Genomic DNA, 12,957 nt, shown 5'->3' with positions numbered 1-12,957 from the left:
AGTCTCTAGTGCTACCCTGTTTCCCGTTTCTTCTCCATCCTACCTTCAAACCCGTTGTTATGGTTTATGTCTGGGTGTCCCCCCAAAGCCTCATGCAGTCACGGGGCAGGCTTTTAAAGTTTGATTAAGGGTGTAAGAGCTGCACCCGCCCTGGGGTGGATAGTTTGCATATCTAAGGCAGAGGAAGAGAGTGCTTGAGGCCATTCCACCCCCATTCCTCCCTGGTGTATGCTGGTTGCTTAGCTGTGTTCTGCCGCCATGAGCTGTAGCTCTCTACCATGTGCCACTCTGCCTTATAATCTGCCAAGTACGGACTGAAACCTCCACAAACTGTAAGCGAAATAAACCTTTCCTTCCTTCATTTTGGGCATCAGGTATTTTGTCCCAGCAGCGAGAGAAAAGTAACCAAGACACCCGTCAGGACCCTGGGCCCCATCAGTGTGCGCACACAAAGGCTCCCTGGAAACTTCTGACCTCCATGACTAAAACAGCCTCAGGTCACCCAAAGCCTCCTGTCACCATCATCAAGAGTCACCTTATCTTTCAAATTACTCAAACCTGAAATCCCCTTTCTGCTCAAACATTTACTGGCAGGTACCTCTGTATTTTCTTATTACTTCCAGATACTCATAACAGCTGTTAAAGTTTAGTTAAGAAAAAATGAAACATTCTTATTATTGGTATGGTAGTAAGTAAAAGGCAGAATGAATTGAAAATTGTGGTCTAATTGCACTGGATTTAGTAAATCTAAAAATAGTGGGACTTCTATAAAGTTATTCTGGTTTGTTTCGAGCATAGGGTGATACTTTTTATTCTACTAGATATTTCTTTTTCTCATCCCTTCCCTTGAGGTCTTATGTAAGTTTACCTTACATGCCTTTTAAGTTTGTAAAATTTACTTTCCCCGCCCTCACATTCCCTAACATTACTTACATTCCCTAATATGCACTTTCTGTAACAATTATCCAAAACTTCAATATTTTGCACAAGGTATAGGCAGTAATATAACATGGTATATTTGAAATAGAATGGAATGGTAATATAATTTTTGAAATAGAATAAATTCTGATGTTGGGAGACCCAAGTCTCTCCTTACTTGTTAGTTGATACATGGCCTTTATGGATATTAATTTACTTAAATTATGAGAGGTTTGATTTCCTTATGTATAATAGACAAGTTAACACTTATTTTCCCTTTATTGTATGGTTCTTGTGTATAGCAAATAGAATAATTTTAAGATTTTAAACACTGTGGAAAACTAAGTCAATAAATGAATATATTCTATTCTGCTGATGAATGGCTGGTATACTATGTTTTTAAAAATAGTGTCTGCTAAATGGATCATAACTATAATTTTATTGTTAAATAAGGACACACAGTTATTAGATTTAGTCAAAAAATATCAATTATGATATCAAGACAAAGGAAGAGATATTTCTGATAAAAATTTCCTTATCCATCAAAATGTACAGTCTTTCATAAAGAACTCACTGAGGTAAAATGGGTAGGATTTAGTTGTCAGGGTTGAATTTTATTCCACTTTTGAGATATGTCTGGGGCTGGTCTCAGTGGCAAGATTAGTGGAACAGGAGAGTGGTTTTGTAAGTATTATTTAGACAATATTTGCAGGAACATCCTACTTACAAAGACATTCCCATATTGGATAAAGTAATGTTTTATTTTAGACATTATTGTGAAGGTAAATGATTTAGTGGCAATGTGATTCCGGAATTTTTTATATCTCTACTTTTTCTATACATGCTTCATGTTTGTATAATTACCTTGAATGGTTAAAGTATTTTAATGGTATTTTATATAAAAACTCTTACTCTTGGGTAAGACTATGCATTACATTTTGAGCTCTTGGACTGCTTCAAAGAGTGTCCCATAGATCACCAGTAATTCTCACTGGAACTTTGTTTAAAAAGGAGAATCTTAGGATGTACCACAGTGAAATCTGGACCTGAATTTTAACCATAAATAATTAAATTTTAAGAAGGAATGTTTTAGTCACTATTAGGTGAAAACATCAGATAGTACAGGATTTCTTCAAACCTCTCCTTTCTGCTAAGCTCTGATGCCCCACCCCAAATCTCTTACTGCTCTCTATTAGAAATTTTGTCTTTTCCCCCTCACATATTTCCTATACAAATTAAAGAGTTTAACAAATTTTCAAAAGTTTCCAAGGTCGTTTTCAAATATTGGATATTCCTAAAATTGCACTCTTGTGTTTTTTCCAATCATTTAAGAAGTAGATGTCAGTGAACATACAGGAACAGCAAGCCACAGCCATCTACCCTAAATTACACAGCTGGTGAGTGAGAGTTTGGATATAAATTTATAACTGGACGCCAGGGCCTCACATTATTACGGCCCCATTAGATCCCATCACTTACACTTTGGGTTTTGTTTCAGTTCTCTAGACATCTGTTAGCAAGATTCCAATGCAACATGAAACTAATTGCAAATCCCAAATATCAGTGCTAGTATAAATTCATACTAGACAAAAATTTCCTGAAAATAGCTCTGTTTTGGCTTCTGTGTTTCTGGATACCAAAATTCTATTCATACAATCCTCAAGAACAGATACAAAAATCCATTACGAGCCCTCTCAAAAGTTCCAAGGAATGCATGGGTTTCTACAAAAAAGCAAAACTATCTTTCACATTCACATTTCTCAGCATTTCTTGAAAGTTCACCACGGCTTACTGCACAATGAAAGAATATTTTTTCTGGAAGACTCAGCAATCATCAGTCTTTAAGCTCATGTCCTCAGAGAACTCTGAAGAGCTACCTCTAAAGCTTCTTGCTCTGCTTCATACAAAATGAGTCCCTCAAAGCAGGCGTAAGTATGGAGTGGAAAATAAAACAGTAACATACATAATATTGCAGAGTAAACTTTACTTCTAAGCTAGGTGTTTTACAAAACCTAAATATATTGTTAAAGAACATTGTCATATCCTTTCATTTTTGTACAAATGAATTTTAATGAGTATAAATCAGAAAAGATATATTTTTCCATTATCTCAAAGTGGGAAAACAAAGAAACTTTCTATTTGGATGTCCCTCATGAGCTCTATTTCCACTTCTGTTCAGGGAATCTGTCGGGTTTCTAAAAGCAGTTGTGTGACATGAGTATAGGTAACCGTGCCCTTGTATGTTTAGAGAAGCCCTGATCTAGGTCTGTTATTCTACCCTAATGATTAAGAGTAGACCCATTCTTATCAGAAGTGTTCACTGCTGAATGACCAGTTATGTTTGACATATACTAGGTAGTTGATATCGACATTTAGATAATAATTTGACATTGTCTTTATTCCTGAGGCAAAGGCTCATCTGAATACAAATGCTCTAAATATATACTTTACATTTGAGCTTTGCTGCTGCTTGGAATTAGCCAACTTTAATTGATAAGAAAATGATTAAGATATACCAAGTAAACTTATTAAAATCTTGTAGACTTACAATGGATATACAAAACCATGTTTTTTTATATATTAAAGTGCATAGTTATATTATGCAATGACAAAATTAGACAACTCTAATGTATATCTTTTAGAGTAATCTTTACCACTAAGGAATTGTAGATGGATTATATAGATATAGATTATAGATAGGGAAACTTGCATTTTGAGTACATGAGAATTCCCAAAACAGAGAGATAAATTCACTAGAGGTGGCTTATCTTACCTTTAAGTCTGATTGATCCCCTTACTATTACACTTGTAGCCAAGCGAGCTTCTCTTGGGTGAGCCCCAGTCTCAGCTGCCCATGCATACTCCAGAGGTCCTGTTCAGATCTCTGTTTTTAGACTACTGTGACTTAGAAAAACTATTTGTTTTTCACATATGAGTTGCCCACATACTCTTAGTTATTTTTTTACCACTAGCACCTTCTCCAGTTTTCCACCTCTCTGAATAAGTACAATAAATAAATAATAAATGAACACTCGCAATCAAAGTAGATTTTCATGGAGCATGACTCTGAATTGAGAGTAAGGTAAAATCAGCCATCTTGGATAGACACCTGAGACAAGATGAATCATGGTATTATAGTCCAGCCGATGATGCTTGTCCTTAGCCCCTGAACATATTTCAGTAAATTGTCTAAACTGATGTGAATCAGCCATCAGTAAAGATAATCTCCATGGAGAACACTAATGCAGAAAAATACAATCTCTTCTGAACCCCAATATGGAGACTCCAAATCACTTTGAAATTTCTTTTAACTCAGAAAAACTCCTGTCACATGTCAATATGTTGTAAATATTATTACATTTTTAAAAGTTAAAATATATAATTGTCTTTTGTAAAAAGGCAAAATAACAATTATAATAATATCTATTTTAATGCTATCTATATACGATTATTTTTAACATAAACATTTTTTTCTAAGATGTGTAAAGCTAGTTAATTCTAAGAGTAAAATTTGGGACTAGTAAGAGGAGGTTTTCTTTTCACTCTACCTTTATTTTAAAAGATGGAAAATTAGAAGTATGTATTTTTTACTAAAACCTTTTAAATTGTAATTTGTGAATAATTATTAATTTTAATTAAACAATATAGTCGCTAAATAAATACTGTCATAAACAGTAGACCTAAAACAAAGCAAACAAAAAATTTAGTGTAGCTGAAATACCGCCAAAATTTATAGAGTAATTGTATTTTCTTCTTATAAAAAACAGACCACATACTATGTAAAGAATCAAATTACTAGAAGAAAAAATAGCACTTTAACAGGTTAAACAAATGACAAATTATTTTGGTAGCCTAGTATATTGCTAAAATTTCAAGTCCTTAAGATTCTACTTTGTCCCAAGAATTTCCTGCACACAAATTTAATTTTTCAAGAATTTTTCCAGTGGTTATTAAACATAAAAATCAAGTTGTTATAATAATCGTAAATTTGTAAATTTTTGTCTTTTAATTTTTAATAATGTCACTCTGTTCCCTGTGTAATCTGTCATTGTGGCATGAATCAGTCTTTTGTTGCTAGCTTTCCTCATAGTTTCCTTGGAAAAGAATTAGGCAGAAAATTAATTTCCTATTTGAGAGAATTCTTAGAATTTAAATGAACCTACTGGTTGAAATAAAACCACAAAATTAGCATAGTACTTATCACTAGGTTTAAATAGGTGTGAAGAAGGGCACGCACTATCACCTTCAGCACCAACACAGCTCCCTGCCTCCCAGGCTTGGGTTCAAGGTATGTTTTTTACATTGGTAAAGTTGCTGTGATTTCACACACCTAATTTCCAACTCTCTATAAGGTGTATTTATAATTTTTCCATATGTTTAGAAAATATTGATGCATTCTTATATACTGGTAGTTTCCAAATTTTGATACCACCTAAAAGCACCGGGTGAAAATAGAGGTTTGTAAAGTCCAACTCTTTTTCTGATAATTCTGAAACAAAAATACCATATATTGAAAAAAGTAAATAAATAACTTCAGTAGTCTTGAGGTAAATTTGAGTTAGTTTTGTTGAATTCTATGGAAAGCTGTTATGCAAAAGAATTTCTGATTTTGATAATTGCCATAGCAAAGACCATTTTGGTAGAATATACAAAGGCCATTTTTATTCTGTGTTATTTACCTAATTACTTCTGTAATGTCTACATTAATGAAAAACCTGTAGATATAATGGCTATTTTTATAAAGGTGAGAAGCTATATGGAAGGGTAAGAAGAGAAAATATAGTGAATTAATTGGAAATTTAAAACACGTCTTCTTTCTTAATGCCTTCAGATGCTGTGCTTTGTGAACTGAAGCAGTGTGCAGCAGATAGTCCAGTATTCACTGGCTGACTAATGCATAAACACACCGCTTGTGTTAACTTGGCTCAGTTTTTCTCCTAAGGAAACTACTTTCTTTAAGATGTGTAACTATCAGTATTTCTGGGTTCTAAAAGTTTGACGGCACTGAAGCAATCAAATGTGAGGCATCTGAGTTTGAACCAATTCAGTCATCTTCAATAGTAGTGTTATAGACGTTCCAAAGTAGCACACTGTGAAGTGAGAACCAGATCCTTTCACAAATTAATTCATGGCAGTTTTTAGTGTCTACCTAAGGAACTGACAGTATCTTTCACAAAGAACAATCTACTTCAAACAGATTTATAAGGGAATTACTTTTTCAAAAATTTTCAGATAAGAGAAATACCAACTCTCAGTGAATTGTAGTTTTTTGCCCACTTTAACAAATCTCATGATCTGAAGGAAAAACATTGGTTTTCAAACTGTTTTTAAATATTGATTTTTTTCTTCCTTTAAGGAAGCCATTATTACCAAATTAAGACCAAACGTCTTATTTTAGAGTATTAATAAAAAAATTGCTTAAAAATTGGTATTTCAAAGTGATATAAAAACTAAGAAAAAGGACAAGAATGATAAATGTTTACTTTGAATACCAATATTTAGAACTACTTTTCAAATGAACCCGTTTTATCATAATTTGCCTCTTTGTGGAAAAATCAGGAATTTTTTATGAAAGAAATGTTATGGGACCAACTTTTTCCCCCTCACCCTCCACGTAGGACTCGGCAGCCATGAAGCTTCTCATCCTCGCCTGCCTGCTGGTTGCCGCTGCAGCCATGCCGGTAAGTACAGGAGAGAACCTCAAAGAGTCTACAGGCCATGTAGCAATGGCCCGGCAACCTCCCGGGACATGAGACCCTGTGAATGATGTCGTCATGCATTAGCTGATTTCTCATCAGCTGCTGAAGTCTTGACACTGGAACTGTGACGACAGTAATCCTTATGGAGTCCTCCAAAGTTGTAACCACCAAATGAAATGTCTGAATTGAAATATGAATGCCCCACAATGAAAAATTAAAAATATGGAAAGAAGCAAAGAAGAAGTAGAGTATTATATAACCTAACAAATAACATCAAGTAGTACAGTTAGGTTTGTTTCTCAAGTCCACTGTGGAATTAGCATATTTCTAAAAATGTTATAGGTATCCAATAGTTCTTTACCAGTATGACATAAAGCCACACAATCCTCTGCATTCTGTGTTTGGAACCAAAGTCAACCTTCATCTTGGCCAAAGGAAAGGAAACTCTTCTTCCAAAGAAAATAATGTGTTTGTTTATGCCACCGCTTAACTCTCCTTACATCTTTTTGTCATCTTTTCCATTTTGTTTTCGTTTTCTCCACCTTTCTTTTCTCCTTTCTTGGCTCCTTTCCTTTTGGCACTGGAGATTGAATTCAGCACCTTTTCCCCAAGATTTAGAGTCTTAGCTTGCTCTGTTTGTCTTTCATTCTTTATTTATTACTTTGAGACAGAGATTCACTAATTGCTAAGCTGCCTAAACTTGTCCAGAATTGCAATCCTCCTGCCTCAGCCTCTCAGAGTGTTGGGATTACACACGTGTACCACGATGCCTGGTTTATCCTTAAGGCATATCTCTGTAGTCAAAATGCAAATTGTCATTATTTTTACATAATTCGGTAGGTAATAAAAAAGAAATCCAAAGACTTAATTAAGAAAGTACATGTTACCCTCCAATTTTTTAAATGGTTTAAAATCATTTTAGGATTATTATGGAACAGAAATAGCTTAGAAAACTAAATAAGTTTCTTTTCATTTTGAATTAATAGAATAACTCAAGGCTTTTTATGGACTTTTTAAAATTACCTGTCATACCTTAAAGAAAGAAAATAAACACTTTTCCTTTGGTATTTGTCAATAAACTAATTAGCATTGTTTGTTCTCTTCCATCCCAGGGAAAATTGGTCTCTGGAAAATGTTCTATTATACACTTTTAAAAAATATAATGACAAAGTTAATTATATTCTATGTGTAGAGCTATACTGTTATTGCCACTTGATTGCTTTGGAGGTTGTTCCTATTTTATAATTCTTGGATTGTTTTCACAGAAATTTGCTTTTAGACATATGGAACTCTCTCAAGTAAGTATTCTACTCTGAATTTCAAGAATTCACGCTGGTCTTGGCCCCATGTGTCCATTTGCGACAACACAGAGCTCCCACATGCTTCTCCTTACCCCATGTGACAGCCTGCATCCCTTTGGCCGAGCTCAAGTACGGAGTTATTTACTTCTGTTCCGTACTGTGGACCTCTGCTTACTCTCACTGAAATGCTCAACTTCTTAAGATGAGAGTACACATAGACTTCTGTCCACTTTTCTATACTGATAAGAGAAGTGGTTAATTAAGCAGAAAATACTAAAAGTCTATTTTGAAGTATCATTGCTCTTTTCTGTTTTATATGCCCTCAATCATGGGATTTATAGTTTTGTCATTTTTTGCACTGATCCTTAAATTAGCTTTATCACACACTGCTACAAGGGCATTAATAATCCGTTCTGCCCAGTAACGCTATTTTTTGGTCTTACTGTTCTTTGCAGAACCAGCAAGACAGCAGCAGCAGCAGCGAGGTAAACCACGGGCACGGGCACTCGAGGTGTCTCCCCTTCCTACCTCTGCTCTTTGAATCATCAAGATCGAATGTCTCCTTTATCCTAGTTCTCACTGATTTTCGTGTGCTTGAATTACTCTCAGTTTCGTTTTCAGGAAATCTCTATTTAGTGTCTTTAGACACTTTGGTAGTCGTGGATTTGTTTCTAGGACGGGTGAAGAGAGAACTATTTAAGGTGTCTCCTTTAGATTTTAAAATTTTTATAAAATTAAAGAACGGACTTTTTTCCTTTTATCTGACAGTTCAACTAGTTTATCAAATTAAATGAAACACGTGTTGAAATGAAAAACACTTGTTCAGGTTTAGCATGTTTATCTTTTTTTCACATTTTAATGAGATATCATGCAATGCTTTGGTACATGCGTACATTATATGGTATTTTTATCACTCTTGTAATTCACAATTTAATTTTAATAGGAAATCCTTAAAGATGATAAGATTTCCAAATTTATTCAGGTAAGTGCCATCCATTTACTCTTAAAACACAAACTCACTTATTTAGGAAATTTAACTTAATTTTCAATAAAAATATTTTTGCTTGAATTGACTAAGCCTTTCCTTAATAAGAGCTGCTTTAAAGTTTAAATTATATCTAAATGTTTCCCTCTTTTCAAAACAAGTCCACTTTTCTGTGTGACATTAGAATTGTACAATTTCTATTTTCATTACACTGGGACATTCCTTATCTGTAACTAATAAAACACATTACATATGCCTGTGATTCTGTGACTTATTGAGTAAAATAATATCAAATTTTAATTTGAGGGGGCTGGGGATTTAGCTCAGCAGCAAAAGCGCCTGCCTAGCAAGCACAAGGTTGTGAGTTCGGTTCCCGGTACCGGAGAAAAACCAAAACCAAAAAAAAAAAGAAAAAATTTTAATTTGAGGCCATTATTTAAAAGATTTACTAGATAATCTAATTAGTCTGAATTAATTTTAACTTAACCTTTTTTATTCCCGCTGTGTGTAGCCTACATCAGTGGAATTTAGAAAGGTAAGAATGATTTCACAAGATCTATTATAGAATTAAAACAAGAGAGCAAGTGTTAAGATCAGAAAACCTCAGAACTGTGCATAAAACAAAATGAAAATCAGAGAAAACAAAACTAAGTGGAACAAAGTTTTAGAGTTTAAGTGTACATTTACGTACTGAGCGCTCAAGCAGAAAAGCATAGCAAACAAACAAGCTTAGAAATTATACAATAAGAAATATTGAGGCACACATAAAAATACATTTGTTTTTTCAATTTGCAACAGCATAATTTGAAGTACACTTTATAATAGCTTTCATTCATGTATGCCCTTTCAAACTAATGTTGTTTATCTCTCCTATCATTAAGCAATGCATCAATGAACTGAACAGGATATGAAACATCAAAGGAATCTGTGTTATTCTAGAAGTTTTTCCTTCTAAAAATACATTTCACAAGTTATACTTCTTTAATTTTAGCAGACAGAGCATCAGAGCGAAAGACAGAATGAGGAAATCAAGGTACCAAATTTTTTCTTAAAGTTAAGTCATAAGAGTATATATTCTTGAGTAAAAAACAATGTTTTTATTTGGAAAAAATTAATTTTAGGGCACTTATTCTTTCTCTGAACTTCTCAGACACACATTCAAAATGGCTAGTGAATTGTGCAGAGCATTCCAAGACAACTGGTTTTATTACCTTAACCATGTAGCTGTGATTAAGCAGGTGTTAGAGTGAATGAATGGACAGTAGGTAATTTTGTCTCAGCTGGCTGTACTATTCCTAAGGATAAAGGAACACTTAATCAAGGGTGTTTTATAGAACAATATATGTGACTGAATAACGTTTTACATAAACATACTTGATTTTTATTTCTTTAACATATTTTTGATCTGGATTGTCTAGTAATTTATAAATGGACTTCTACTAAGAGATTGCTTAGAATTTACAAAATTTAAAAGTATATCATCCTCACTATTCTTTGCACTGCCATCTTTTCTTGGCAGGAAACGAGCAGCGAGTCTACTGAGGTAAGGCTCTTTGTGTTAAAATCATTAAACCCAACATGAGGAAAGGTAATAACCAAGTGTTTCCTTTAAATATCTACAGCCAAATGAACAAAAATTCTTTTAAAACTACAATAAGGATCTTTAATTCAATGAAACAAAAAGTATACTGTATCATATATAGGGCAGTATTACCTAGATGACTAATCAAAACTAATTCCTTGAATTTAAATTCTATGAACATTATCACTACTCTGCATAGTGACACCACTGAAGATGACACCCTAGGGAAAGACTTTTGGATTCAGATTTTATACACCATTGAACCAATGCTTTTTTATGCAAACTTTTACTTACCCCATGGCCTTGAATCCAGTGCTGCTGCTTAATCTCCAAACGCCAAATTTTTAAAAAGAAGAAAAGCTCGTTTATATTGATTTACTACAACGTAGGAGAATTTAAAGTGATTTTTTAAAATTTTAATTGCAAATTAGGAAAGTAATCCTTCAGTTAGTTTAGATCAGAGTAGTCATGCTTTTGTGTTTTGCTGATTTCTTAGACATTGCCTTAAATTTTTACCATCCTCGGCTTCTATCTTATTTAGAAATCATTCATTTTGCATTTCGCTATTTTCCATGAAAATATAATTGCTCCTCTTTTCCTGAGGAACATATGGTCAATTCTGAGGTAAGACACTTTTATTCTAGTGACCTGCACACTTAGGTAGCTCACAAGGACCTGCAATATGCTTCATTTTTAAAAAGCTGTCTTATCAGATTAAGCAGGGTAAAAGATTAAATTTTAAAATGCTTTACTTACTGAACTTTCAAAGATTTATTATATCTGCAAATGTAAAATGTAGTGCCAAAGTTAAAATTGGAAGAGGAATTTAAACAATAATCAGTGAAAACATTACTTATTAAAATGGAGGGTAAAAACCTTATATCTGACAACCTCAACAAAGGACTCACATGTTCTTCCATTGAGAGCAGAAAGAATCTACACAACAGTCATGAAAGACCCATGGACCATACAGTCTACTGTAAATGTGGGGGAGAAATATGTCAGTCTACCGCATATAGTTAATAAGCTCTCTGTGTAGATGAATATTAAAATCAATCTTAAAATGTTCTTGGTAGCAAAAATTATAACTCTATGTAAATATAAACATATGACTTAAAAGAAGTAATTATTTCAAGTGGTAGATGTCTTGAAACCTAATGTAACTTTATTTTTATCTTGAAATTGTTAGATTTAGTACTTTTAATTTATTCAAATCAAAATAGTCCCAAGGGAGATGAGAATGAACACCTAACATCACAAAAACTTTTACAAATTTTGCATTCTATATAGTGATATTTCTGTGTTTAATGAATTAAAAATGGCTTTGAATTTTAAGTTCTCTGGTAAGCTGTTAAACTCTCCCTCCCTACATTTTTCAAGTGAAATTGACACTTGGAGAAAATGCATCAGATTGGCCTTGAATGTTTTCACATAATTCATTTCAATTCTAATTCTCTCAGGTATAAACAATCTATATGAATGTATGGTATTAAGTTTCCTTCAGAGCATTCTAAAAGTTCCACAAAAAGTCATAACACTGGTTTTGTTTCTCTTAGCAGATAAAATCTACCAGCAGTTCACCAAGCGAGGTAAAAGAATTTGATATTAATTCGGAGTCCCAATTAACTAGAAGACATTTATAAAAACTTATGAGGGTTACATACTCTATGAGGTCTCACTGTACCAGGTACTATGTATTCAACATTATCCTAACTTTAGTATCCGATTATCAGCTCAGAAAAAAAAAGGTCAGCAACTTTTCATCAATAACAAACTTACAGAATTATTTTGGGGCAAACAATCCCTTCTGGCCATGTATGATATTGTTTTTGTTCTTTTCTCCTTCTTAGTTTGTCTTTCCCAGATTTTACATGAATACAACCTTACCATTAAAAATTCCAACAATGATTATACTTCTGATCATTGATGTATAAACTTTATATTGTGTAAAAATAAACCAATTCTAGCCATACCTAAGCATAGACTCCTCTAAAGATTGATCATTCTTTCCACTTAGTAGTCTAGAGAAAAAAGGGAGCAGGCCTACCAGGTGATAAGTTCCTTTTTGATGCTGGAAGCAAGCTTTTCACACAAATTACAAAAATAAACCAAATCCGCCAAGGTGGATGGATCTTCATAAAACCAATATGTTTGCATCAAACCAAGGTTTTTACTTGCTAAACCTCCACCATTTTGAGTAACATCCTGGTGAAAGCAGGAGCAGAGAAAAGGCAGCATAAATATAACAAGTGGAACAAGCTATTAACCTCATCTCAGTTATTCAGGAACCTATGACTCAATTCAGTTTACTTCAGTTATTCCACGCTAGGAGCTAGTGCATTAGTATTCGTACCTAAAATGTGAATTAAGAAATCATAATATTAGGGGCTGGGGATTTAGCTCAGCGGCAAAAGCGCCTGCCTGGCAAGCGCAAGGTCGTGAGTTCAGTTCCCGGTACCGGAGAAAAACCAA

The 12,957-nt window shown here is 33.7% G+C and overlaps 1 protein-coding gene across 1 annotated transcript in view; it reads left to right on the top strand.

Annotated features, from left to right (window-relative positions):
• Window positions 1-513: 513 nt before the first annotated feature.
• Csn1s1 (casein alpha s1) overlaps window positions 514-12,957 on the top strand; it is a 20,350-nt gene continuing 7,906 nt past the window's right edge. The window contains exons 1-9 of the mRNA XM_013518489.1: window positions 514-594; window positions 6,537-6,599; window positions 7,883-7,915; window positions 8,374-8,403; window positions 8,862-8,900; window positions 9,415-9,438; window positions 9,895-9,936; window positions 10,423-10,446; window positions 12,042-12,074. Coding sequence (XP_013373943.1) covers window positions 6,549-6,599; window positions 7,883-7,915; window positions 8,374-8,403; window positions 8,862-8,900; window positions 9,415-9,438; window positions 9,895-9,936; window positions 10,423-10,446; window positions 12,042-12,074 — 276 coding nt within the window. The 5' untranslated portion in view covers window positions 514-594; window positions 6,537-6,548. The remainder of the gene's footprint in view (window positions 595-6,536; window positions 6,600-7,882; window positions 7,916-8,373; window positions 8,404-8,861; window positions 8,901-9,414; window positions 9,439-9,894; window positions 9,937-10,422; window positions 10,447-12,041; window positions 12,075-12,957) is intronic.

The sequence above is a fragment of the Chinchilla lanigera genome, unplaced genomic scaffold (genome assembly GCF_000276665.1).
Source record: "Chinchilla lanigera isolate Chin_1 unplaced genomic scaffold, ChiLan1.0 scaffold00046, whole genome shotgun sequence".
Lineage (NCBI taxonomy): Eukaryota > Metazoa > Chordata > Mammalia > Rodentia > Chinchillidae > Chinchilla > Chinchilla lanigera.
This window is presented reverse-complemented; position numbering and strand designations above follow the sequence as displayed.